General features: G+C 38.7%; 2 protein-coding genes across 4 annotated transcripts in view; one reads left to right on the top strand and one right to left on the bottom strand.

Annotated features, from left to right (window-relative positions):
- The window catches only part of ARL6IP5 (ADP ribosylation factor like GTPase 6 interacting protein 5), an 808,776-nt gene that overhangs the window by 363,754 nt on the left and 432,283 nt on the right, over positions 1-12,739 (bottom strand). The window lies entirely within an intron of this gene.
- The window catches only part of TAFA4 (TAFA chemokine like family member 4), a 206,107-nt gene that overhangs the window by 187,040 nt on the left and 6,328 nt on the right, over positions 1-12,739 (top strand). For all 3 annotated transcript variants that reach the window (XM_050781319.1, XM_050781318.1, XM_050781320.1), the window contains exon 5: positions 5,514-5,638. In XM_050781319.1, coding sequence (XP_050637276.1) covers positions 5,514-5,638 — 125 coding nt within the window. The remainder of the gene's footprint in view (positions 1-5,513; positions 5,639-12,739) is intronic.

Below are 12,739 nucleotides of genomic sequence, written 5' to 3'. Positions count from 1 at the left end.
TTGGTCTTCCATGCTTCCTTTTAAAATTTTTAAATTTAAATCCCTAAACACTAGGTAAATGCTGATTTTTTTTTCTGTAGTTAAGAAGTGGCATATTTTTCTGTGATATATATCCGGATCTGTCATTTTTATTCCCCCCCTCCAGCTCCTTTTCTAGGTTTTGGCATTGGAAGTACCTTGTGTCCCCATGGGTTCAGTAAGTAAGTGCTGGCTGGCATTTCTCTGCTGAAAGGTTGAGATTATCTGATTTATTCTCTTTCTCTGCAGGGAATTTATTCCGCAATTTCTCACTTCACTCCCACCTCAGTTGCTCTTCTGTTTTAGAGTTCGTTCTTCTCAAACTCTTCTGGCACCCAGTTTTCTCTACCTTGTTGCACTACTTGGCTCAGACTCCTTCCCTGGCTCCCTGCTGCTGAGAGACCCAAGTCTAATCTTGAATTTTCCTCGAGAGCCCCTAATAGTTCCTTCCCAGACACCCTCCTAATCTGAGCGTCCAGGGCTTCCCTGACGATCTCTCACTTCAGCCACACGCGTCTGCTGGCTTCCAGGTGGAACCATCACTGTTGCTCGTGTCTTCAGTTGTGGACCTCTGGCCACCTGTCAAGACTGCTTTTGAATCTTTCATGAAGCTCTGATACCTTTCCAGAGTACATGGGTTCTCACTCCTGAGTGGAAGAAAGTTAGTCTAAGGAAGAGTTTTGAAGACAAAGTATTTTAAATTCAGCTCTAATTCTATGTAAATACAACGAAGCTCTGTCAACATTTATGTAACTTTTCTAGTCCTGCAGATGGTATTTTAAATTGAGGGCTGGGGACCATCTCTTATTTATTTTTATATCCACTTGGAACCAATCCATGGTATTCAGACAAGAATGAATGGTCAACACTGTGAGTATAGTAAAACTCTGTGTAGTACTTCCTAATCTAAAATATGATTGTAAATTGTGATACAGTAGAAAGACTACTGGATAAGGAAGAAGAAATTCTAGATTCTAGTACCACCCTCCACCCCTTTACTAACTCTGAGGGAAGCCCTAGTTTTTATTTGTGGCACTATCTGGCTCCCTTTTCTGGTTTCTGAAGGTTGTTGGGACAATCAAAAGAGGAACAGTAAGTAAAAGTGCTTTGAAAGTGACACAGCTCCATGAAGTTGCAAGGGGAAACTGTTATGATATTTGAGGCTGCAAAAAATATAACTTTTTTTTTTTTTTGAGACAGAGTCTTGCTCTGTCACCGAGGCTGGAGTACAGTGGTGCAATCTCGACTCACTGCAACCTCCGCCTCCCAGGCTCAAGTGATCCTTCGGCCTCAGCCTCCTGAGTAACTGGAACTACAGGTGTACGCCACCATGCCCAGTGAATTTTTGCATTTTTAGGAGAGGCGGGGTTTCACCACTTTGGCCAGGCTGGTCTCAAACTCTTGACCTCAAGTGATCTGCCCGCCTAGGCCTTCGAAAGTGCTAGGATTACAGGTGTGAGGCATCATGCCTGGCCAAGAATATAACTTTATTAGGCTTTACCTGCTATGTACATCCATCCCAGTTTCATGGCAGTCTCTGGCACAATAAATAACCAATTTGGCTAGATTCCTTTCTTGGTGTTGGCAATGCCTGATTTAAATAGCAAGTGGTTACTTGAGATCACAAATCCACCTGACTTAGGTACTATTTGTTTTGATGGATATCACTAGATAGTAGTTCAGTATATTTGGCCAGAATCAGGGACAATGTGGCCACTTATGGAGAAGATTCTACAATGTCTGGCCCATTCAATGAATAATGAAATTGTCCTGTGCTCTCATCATGCCACATAGTGTTTGTCTGACTGGGAAACTGTTTGAATGCACTGGCTTGCCTCCTTCCATACAAGGATTTGTTTCTAGTAGATGTGTGAGGGAAGGAGGGAGGTATGAATATAAGTGTTAGCACTTGGGCTCTAGCATTAGACTGCTTCTTTTCAAGTGCTTGTTTGACTGTTTTCAGACTGTGTGACCTTGCTCTAGTCACTTAATGCCCCTGGACCTCAATTTTTTCATTTCTATGAAGTACAGGAAAATATTTTTCATTTCAACAGTTTTTGGGGAACAAGTGGTCTTCTATTACATAGGTAAGTTCTTTAGTGGTAATTTGAGATATTAGTGCACCCCTCACCTGAGCAGTATACACTGTACCTAATGTGTAGTCTTTCAACCTCAAGTTTGTAGTGATGTTTAAATTAGAAAATACAGGAAGGAAATTAGCAGGGTGCCTGGCCCTCAATAAAAACTTTGAAATTGAGTTTCTGACTTCACAGGCAGCCTAGTTTGAGTCAAATCTATCAGGAAAGTCTTCAGGGCTTCCTATATGTAATTATGACCACGTTGTCTGCAGAGACAATTTAACTTCTTCCTAATTTAAGTGCCTTTTATATTTTTTTCTTGCCTGCTTGCTCTAAGACTGTTGGTATTCTATTGAATAAAAATGGTGAGCTTAGATATCCATGTCTTGTCATATATGGCCTATATTATGTTGAAGTACATTCCTTCAGTACAAAATTATCTTTGTTAAGAGTTTTATCATAATTTTGTCAAATGATTTTTCTGTAGGAGACGACCAGATGATTTTTATCCTTCATTCTGTTAATGTGGTGTGTCACATTTATTGATTTACTTACATTTAATCATTCATGCAGCCCAAGGATAAACCCCACTTGATCATAGTGGAGGATACTCTTAATTTGCTAGTGTTTTGTTGAGGATTTTTTATCTACGTTTATCAAGGATATTGGCCTAGAATTTTCTTTTCTTCTAGTGTCCTAATCTGGCTTTGGTATGAAGGTAATGCTGGGCCTTGTTAAATGAGTTTGGAAGTGTTCTCTCTTCTTTGATTCTTTGGAAGAGAAAGTGGAGTGTTCTTTTTTTTTTTAAGATAGTCTAGCTCTGTTGCCCAGGCTGGAGTGCAGTGGTGTGTTCTTGGCTCACTGCAAGCTCCACCTCCCAGGTTCACACCATTCTCCTGCCTCAGCCTCCCAAGTAGCTGGGACTACAGGCGCCTGCCACCACACCTGGCTAATTTTTTTTTTTTTTTTGTATTTTTAGTAGAGATGGGGTTTCACCTTGTTAGCCAGGATGGTCTTGATTCTCCTGACTTCATGATCTACCTGCCTCAGCCTCCCAAAGTGCTGGAATTACTGGCATGAGCCACCGCACACAGCCTAGTTCTTCTTTAAATACCAGGTACTAATAAATTCAGTAAAGCTGCAGAATACAAAATCAACATCCAAAACTCAGTTGCATTTTGCTAACAATGAACTATCCAAGAAATTAAGGAAATGATCCTATTTTTATAATAGCACCAAAAAGAATAAAATACTTAAGAATCAATTTAACCAAGGAGGTAAAAAAATCTGTACACTAAAAACTGTAAGACATTAATGAAAGAAATGGAACAATATCCTGTGTTCATAGATTGGAGAAATATTGTTAAAATGTCTATACTCTCCAAAGCAATCTACGGATACAATCCCTAACAAAATTCCAACATAATTTTCCACAAAGAGAGAAAAGCAGTCCTAAAATTCATATAGAACCACAAAAGACCCCAAGTAGCGAATGCAATTTTGAAAAAGAAAAACAGAGTTGGAGGCACACAGCCCCGATTCAAATTATATTACAAAGCTATAGTTATCAAAATAGTATGGCACTGGTATAAAAATAGACATGTAGACCCATGGAACAGAATAGACAACTCAGAAATAAATCCATGCATTTATAGTCAACTAGTCTTTGACAGGATGACAAGACTACACAATGGGGAAAGGATAGTCTCTTTAATAAAGGGTACTGGGAAGAAAATTAGACATTCCCATGCAAAAGAATGAAGTTAGACCTGTGACTTAAACCATACAGAAAAGTTAAGTTGAAAAGGATGTAATCTATGAAATGAAACTATGAAACTTCTAGAAGAAAACATAGGATAAAAGGTCCTTGTTATTGGTCTTTGGAATGATATTTTGGTTATGACACCAAAAGTACAGGTAACAAAAGCAAAAATAAACAATTGGGACTGCATCAAATGGAAAAGCAACCTACAGAATGGGAGAAAATACTTGCAAGTCATATATCTCATAAGGAGTTAAGATCCAAAATATAAAAGAAACCCACCTGCTCAATTGCCAAAAATTAATACCCTAATTAAAAAGTAGGAAAAAGAACTGAATTGATATTTTTCCAAGGAAGACATACAAATGACCAACAGGCATATGAAAAGGTGAAGGAATGCCATGTCTTCCAACTTTCCTATGGCTTTTTGTAATTGACTTTAAGTGGTTGCTGGCCACTCACTAGAATGGCATGGAGAGATGAACACCATGTATGATGGAAATTTTTAGTGCTTTTAGTTTTTGCTATTAACAGAGACCATCAAACATAAGAACCAGTTGCAATACCATTGTAACCTGCAATCAAAGATGATGACCATAATAACAGCTAACATTTTCTAAGACTATTGTGACTGGCTCAAAGTCAGCAAAGACTTTCACACATGGATTAACTTTATCCTCTTAATATCCTAGGGTGAGGATCTACTTTTCAAATGAAAAAACTGACAGAGAAGTCCGAGAACTAGTCTAATCTAGAGGATGGCACAGTCAGATTCAAACCCAGGCAAGCCCACCACAAAGCCTGAGATCTCACCAGCTCTATTTTACAGTTGGGCAGTCCACTGCAAAAGTGATCTATTTTTTATTTGTATAAACTTAAGGGTACATAGTGGTGAAGTCTGGGCTTTCAGTGTAGCCATCACCCAAATAGTGTACCTTGTACCCCTTAAGTAACTTCTCGTCCTTCCCACCCTTCCAAGTCTCCAATTTGTTGTTCCGTGACTATGTCTCTGTGTACACATTATTCAGCTCTTGTTTATAAGTGAGAAAATGACTTTTGACTTTGACTTTGTTTCTGGGTTATTTCACTTAAGATAATAACCTCCGGTTCCATCCATGTTGCTGTAAAAGACAGGATTTCATTCTCTTCTGTGGCTGAGTAGTATTTGATAGCGTATCTATACCACATTTTCTTTATCCAGTCTTCCACTGATAGACACATGTTGATTCCATGACTTTGCTATTTATTACTAGTGCTGCGATAAACATATGAGTGCAGGTGTCTTTTTGATATAACAGTCTCTTTTCCTTTGGGCAGATAGCCGGGGGTGGGATTGCTGGATTGAATGGTTGTTTGGTTTTTAGTTATTTGAGAAATCTCCATACTGTTTCCCATAGAGGTGGTACTAATTTGCCTTCACACCAACAGTGTATAAGCATTCCCTTTTCTCTGTGTTGTCACCATCTGTTGCTTTTAAATTTTTTAATAAAGAAATATTTTGTAGAGTATATGCCTGATGAGATTCCTTAAATTTACTAACAGTAAATTTAATAGCAATCTTTGAACTCAGTGTACTACTCTGTATTGAGTTTTATTTTGTCCATCTTTGGAGGAAGAAACAGTGTCACAAATATTATTTGGCCTTTGTTTTCCAGCTTCCATTGTGATTCAGAAATGGTGGTGTCACATGAATCCATGTTTGGAAGGAGAGGATTGTAAAGTGCTGCCAGATTACTCAGGTTGGTCCTGTAGCAGTGGCAATAAAGTCAAAACTACAAAGGCAAGTATAGACAAAATGCAACTACAATTTACAATTTATCAACTGTGGGGCTTCCTCCCCTTGATTTTATTCTGCCATCAAGAAAACATTATTATGTGTTGACAAACCTGCTTGGGCAGTGCTACCTTAGGGCTTTGGCCTTTTTGAAAAGTGCATTTCCCAGCATCATTCTGTGTGTCAGATTTTATAGAGCAGTGATTTGGTGGGAGAATTCATTATTTTAGGCAGGGCCCCTAAATTCATTTCAGCTTCTTCACAAGCCCGATTTAAAGTAAAAGTTTCAGAGCTGACAGGCCAGTGTATCAAAACACCATGGCAAGAATCCACATCCAGATGATTTACTCAAGTAGAAATACCTATTGCTTTAAAGGAGATTTAATGGTTGGAGATTCTTATTCAAGACTTAGAAGCCAACACTTTTCTCCCCAAATGGTCCTCTTTTTAATTCTCACTGTCACTGAAGAACACCATTGTCTACCCAGTTCTCCAGCCAGAAACCTACCTTCTTCCTTATCTTCCCATGATCAGTTGGTTACATTGTCCTTAGGATTTTTACTACCCAACTTTTCCATGATTCTTCAACACTGTGCTTACTCCTCTTGTCCAATCGGCCATCTCATATGGAGATGCATCTAGATTGCTGCCTTCCAATCTGGTCCCTACACAGTGACTACAGTAATTTTGTAAAATGCACATCCTCTAAGCTAATCCACCTCAAAATATTCCACTGGCACCCTCTGGTAATTGGTCCACTAGCCTCTGCCTGGTCTTTAATGAGTAACATGGCTAAGCCACCTCCGCTTCCTTCTTGCTGCTCTAAACATCCTGGCCTTTTGTCAGTCCCTCTTACCCTGGTCCTTTTGCACTGGCTGTTTCCATCCTTTTCTGGTTAATCATCATTTTTCCAGGGACCTCTTTCCTGATTGAATGCATGCTCCCTGTATCTTTGAGCATTTATTATGGTTACATTTTACATAGATTGCTATCCATATTTTGCTTAATACCTAGAACTTTCTGTCTCGTGGGAGAGCTTTGATGTTGGGCCCTGGCAGTCCCAGAGCCAGCTGAATGCCTTGGTAACTATTTCTTGAATGAAAATTGACATGACCAAGGTCATTCTAAGATCATTAGAATTAGACATACTGGAATGGAGTGACTCTGGTTATCACTGCTATTGAACTTTGATCCCTTAGGAAATACATACAGTGAATGGCTTCTTGCCTTTCTTATGTCGTCTCCTTTATGAATACTTTGAGCACTCTAAGTGCTTAGTAATTCATCTTCAGTCATGGAGGTCAAAAGCAGGCCAGTTCTTCTAAGTGTTAACATGAACTATTATATTAAGATTTTGTAAAATATATTAAAACATAAAGATAGTAAGTCTAAAACAAAATATTAGAAAATATGATTGTACAAAACATTTTAAATGGGAACTTTAGCTGATATTATACCCCAGATTATCAATGGAATAGTTGTCAGTTGATTCTAGGTAAAACCAGAATGTCAAAATGAAGACCATTTTCAACATTAATTGCAATTGTCAAGTAACTTACCCTTGTTACTGATATTGAGATGACTGGGGTAATGACCTGATATCTGCTTTTGTATCCAGGGCAGCAGAAGTCCATGGAGTCATTTACTGGTGGGGCAAGGAGGTCAACACTCGTATCATTCTAAGCCATTCCCAATAAACTTCCATCCTATATAGACCCAGCATGCTTGCTAAGCAAACCCTGCCTTAAGATAATTTCCTTATCTTTCCCTTGGGCCGTTTCAGCTATTTTTTCCTAATTCCTTCCTAAGTAAAAATCTTGGAGTAACCCATGAATTAGGGTATTACATCCATCAGTGATAAAAATTTTCTTTCATCATATTTCTTGTAGGCTAAGGAATAACATTTTGGAAGATTCTATTTGTATTGATTTTTATATATAAATACAAAACAAGATCATGAGCAGAAGCCAACGGTAGTTCTCTTGGTAGAACGGCTCTCTATTTATGTGTAGTTAGAGAAGGCATTTGCAGGAAGCAAACCTTTAGGGACATTTTGGCTCAGTGCTGGGAATGTAAGTTTGCTCTAGCTAAATCCTCAATGGTAGTGACATTTCATTTAGCACTTTGAAAAGTTGTAGAAAGATAATACAGTTCCCCAAGCCATCATGATACTTGGGCTGCTTTTTTAGTGATATGTCACTTGAGAATAATCTTGAAGTCATAAAACTTTGTTTCCTTTATTAATCCAAGTCAGTGTGACTTGAACTGCATAAAACATTTTATGTCTTTTATGGATCTTATGCACATAGAGTAAATTCATTTGTGGATCTGTGACTAGCTTCCAGTTGTATCTTTTTCTTAAAATTGTTACTGACCTTACACCACAGGTAAGACAGAGGTCCTAGAAAAGCAGAGCAATTATCTCCCTAGAGGATGTGTTAACTAAACTATATAACAAAATAGTTTCCATTTTCTTTAAACAGTTCATGCACAGCAGCATCAAAACACAGAAAGGCTAAAGTAAGATGGTCTCCAGTAAGCCACCTATGTCAGAATTTTATTTTCCATTTAAATGCAAATATGAAAATAGTTGGCAGTTAACTTGAATACTAATAGCTTTAGATGAAGATATGAAAAGAGAGAGGATAATTCCCTAACTAGTCATCTTTTCCAGGTATAAAATACTGGCATTGAGTTTACTCTGCCGACATAGTTTTCAGCGTCTCTAGAGCTACTGCTTCTTGTGGGAAAATATGACCCTCTCTATGGACCTGCCTTAATTGAAATCTGGGTTTTGCTGCATTCTCTGCGCTAAGGAGCTTTTCACTCTCTGGGGTTGCCATTGTTAAGCCTTCTAACAAGGGTATGATGTCTTCTTAGCATCGAAGCCAAGCATTTGCCATATCTTGTTTGTGAGCAGAAGCAAATCACTTTGAATCTTGAGACATTTTAGACTTTTTAATGTTCTTATTTTTGAATCCTCTACTAAGGGTGAAAAGCTATGTCTTTATAGTAGTAGTTCTCATCCAGAGGCACTTTTGCCCCTGAGAAGACGTTTGGCAATGTCTTGGATATTTCTGGTCATCACACATTGTGAGGATGCTACTGGCATCTTGTGGGTAGAGGCCAGGGATGCTACTAAACATCCTACAAAGCACAGACAGCCTCTACAACAATTATTTGACCCCAGTATATTTTTTTCAGTAGCTCTTTGCAGACTTCCTACTTGATTCTTTTACTTCATTTTTCAAAGTTTCTATTGTCTAAATATTTCCAATATTTCATATTGGAAAATTTCTACAGAATGGAAGCAACGGTTTTGTCTTCAGTATCTTCCTCAAATGGCTCTCTAATCTACTTGTCTCTTGGGCCATCACCATGGGTCATTGTCAATATAATAATAATTTAATGCTATCATGGGAATGTGTTAGAAACACAGTTTTGAACTCTAACTCTAGGATATTCTGGTATAGTAAAAGTCTAGGATAGGGCTTAGAAAACCATGCTTTTAAAACAGTTGTTCTTAGGGTGAGTGTGATGAACAGGCAGCATGAGGGAACCATTAGTCTAACTGAGCTCTCTACCTGTTCTCACCCTTAATTGACTTATACCTTGCTTTCTCTGCATCAAGGGTAAACTCCCTGCCCAGGTTCCCTCCCTGTTGAGAGATCATCAATGGATCCCCCTTGGAAACTGATGCAAAATACAGATTATAAGCATCTTAAATGGGCCTTCACTGCCAATCATTGTACAGGCCATATACTTCCCCATACCATTGCTGCCTCCTTTTTTCACTTCCTCTTCTAAAATTCCACTTGTCTTTTTTTTTTTTTTTTTTTTTTTTTATACTTTGAGTTCTAGGGTACATGTGCATAATGTGCAGGTTTGTTACATATGTATACTTGTGCCATGTTGGTGTGCTGCAACTATCAACTCGTCAGCACCCATCAACTCGTCATTTACATCAGGTATAACTCCCAATGCAATCCCTCCCCCCTCCCCCCTCCCCATGATAGGCCCCGGTGTGTGATGTTCCCCTTCCCGAGTCCAAGTGATCTCATTGTTCAGTTCCCACCTATGAGTGAGAACATGCGGTGTTTGGTTTTGTGTTCTTGTGATAGTTTGCTAAGAATGATGGTTTCCAGCTGCATCCATGTCCCTACAAAGGACACAAACTCATCCTTTTTGATGGCTGCATAGTATTCCATGGTGTATATGTGCCACATTTTCTTAATCCACTCTGTCACTGATGGACATTTAGGTTGATTCCAAGTCTTTGCTATTGTGAATAGTGCCACAATAAACATACGTGTGCATGTGTCTTTATAGCAGCATGATTTATAATCCTTTGGGTATATACCCAGTAATGGGATGGCTGGGTCATATGGTACATCTAGTTCTAGATCCTTGAGGAATCACCATACTGTTTTCCATAATGGTTGAACTAGTTTACAATCCCACCAACAGTGTAAAAGTGTTCCTATTTCTCCACATCCTCTCCAGCACCTGTTGTTTCCTGACTTTTTAATGATTGCCATTCTAACTGGTGTGAGATGGTATCTCATTGTGGTTTTGATTTGCATTTCTCTGATGGCCAGTGATGATGAGCATTTTTTCATGTGTCTGTTGGCTGTATGAATGTCTTCTTTTGAGAAGTGTCTGTTCATATCCTTTGCCCACTTTTTGATGGGGCTGTTTTTTTCTTGTAAATTTGTTTGAGTTCTTTGTAGGTTCTGGATATTAGCCTTTTGTCAGATGAGTAGATTGCAAAAATTTTCTCCCATTCTGTAGGTTGCCTGTTCACTCTGATGGTAGTTTCTTTTGCTGTGCAGAAGCTCTTTAGTTTAATGAGATCCCATTTGTCAATTTTGGCTTTTGCGGCCATTGCTTTTGGTGTTTTAGACATGCAGTCTTTGCCCATGCCTATGTCCTGAATGGTACTACCTAGGTATTCCTCTAGGATTTTTATAGTAGTAGGTCTAACATTTAAGTATCTAATCCATCTTGAATTAATTTTCATGTAAGGAAAGGATCCAGTTTCAGCTTTCTACTTATGGCTAGCCAATTTTCCCAGCATCATTTATTAAATAGGGAATCCTTTCCCCATTTCTTGTTTTTGTCAGGTTTGTCAAAGATCAGATGGCTGTAGATGTGTGGTATTATTTCTGAGGACTCTGTTCTGTTCCATTGGTCTATATCTCTGTTTTGGTACCAGTACCATGCTGTTTTGGTTACTGTAGCCTTGTAGTATAGTTTGAAGTCAGGTAGCGTGATGCCTCCAGCTTTGTTCTTTTGACTTAGGATTGTCTTGGAGATGCGGGCTCTTTTTTGGTTCCATATGAACTTTAAAGCAGTTTTTTCCAATTCTGTGAAGAAACTCATTGGTAGCTTGATGGGGATGGCATTGAATCTATAAATAACCTTGGGCAGTATGGCCATTTTCACGATATTGATTCTTCCTATCCATGAGCATGGTATGTTCTTCCATTTGTTTGTGTCCTCTTTGATTTCACTGAGCAGTGGTTTGTAGTTCTCCTTGAAGAGGTCCTTTACATCCCTTGTAAGTTGGATTCCTAGGTATTTGATTCTCTTTGAAGCAATTGTGAATGGGAGTTCATTCATGATTTGGCTGTTTGTCTGTTACTGGTGTATAGGAATGCTTGTGATTTTTGCACATTAATTTTGTATCCTGAGACTTTGCTGAAGTTGCTTATCAGCTTAAGGAGATTTTGGGCTGAGACAATGGGGTTTTCTAAATATACAATCATGTCATCTGCAAAGAGGGACAATTTGACTTCTTCTTTCCCTAACTGAATACCCTTGATTTCTTTCTCTTGCCTGATTGCCCTAGCCAGAACTTCCAACACTATGTTGAATAGGAGTGGTGAGAGAGGGCATCCCTGTCTTGTGCCAGTTTTCAAAGGGAATTTTTCCAGTTTTTGCCCATTCAGTATGATATTGACTGTGGGTTTGACTGGTGCCCCTCCCCCAGCCTCACTGCTGCCTTGCTGGTAGATCAGACTGCTGTGCTAACGTACCTCTTATTATTTTGAGGTACGTTCCATCAATACCGAATTTATTGAGCGTTTTTAGCATGAAGGGCTGTTGAATTTTGTCAAAAGCCTTTTCTGCATCAATTGAGATAATCATGTGGTTCTTGTCTTTGGTTCTGTTTATATGCTGGATTATGTTTATTGATTTGCGAATGTTGAACCAGCCTTGCAGCCCAGGGATGAAGCCCACTTGATCATGGTGGATAAGCTTTTTGATGTGTTGCTGAATCCAGTTTGCCAGTATTTTATTGAGGATTTTTGCATAGATGTTCATCAGGGATATTGGTCTAAAATTCTCTTTTTTTGTTGTATCTCTGTCAGGCTTTGGTATCAGGATGATGTTGGCCTCATAAAATGAGTTAGGGAGGATTCCCTCTTTTTCTATTGATTGGAGTAGTTTCAGAAGGAATGGTACCAGCTCCTCCTTGTACCTCTGGTAGAATTCAGCTGTGAATCCATCTGGTCCTGGACTTTTTTTGGTTGGTAGGCTATTAATTATTGCCTCAATTTCAGAGCCTGCTATTGGTCTATTTAGGGATTCAACTTCTTCCTGGTTTAGTCTTGGAAGAGTGTAAGCGTCCAGGAAATTATCCATTTCTTCTAGATTTTCCAGTTTATTTGCATAGAGGTGTTTATAGTATTCTCTGATGGTAGTTTGTATTTCTGTGGGGTCGGTGGTGATATCCCCTTTATCATTTTTAATTGCGTCGATTTGATTCTTCTCTCTTTTCTTCTTTATTAGTCTTGCTAGTGGTCTGTCAATTTTGTTGATCTTTTCAAAAAACCACCTCCTGGATTCATTGATTTTTTGGAGGGTTTTTTGTGTCTCTATCTCCTTCAGTTCTGCTCTGATCTTAGGTATTTCTTGCCTTCTGCTAGCTTTCGAATGTGTTTGCTCTTGCTTCTCTAGTTCTTTTAATTGCGATGTTAGAGTGTCAATTTTAGATCTTTCCTGCTTTCTCTTGTGTGCATTTAGTGCTATAAATTTCCCTCTAGACACTGCTTTAAATGTGTCCCAGAGATTCTGGTATGTTGTATCTTTGTTCTCATTAGT

This window comes from Macaca thibetana, chromosome 2 (assembly GCF_024542745.1).
Source record: "Macaca thibetana thibetana isolate TM-01 chromosome 2, ASM2454274v1, whole genome shotgun sequence".
NCBI lineage: Eukaryota > Metazoa > Chordata > Mammalia > Primates > Cercopithecidae > Macaca > Macaca thibetana.
This window is presented reverse-complemented; position numbering and strand designations above follow the sequence as displayed.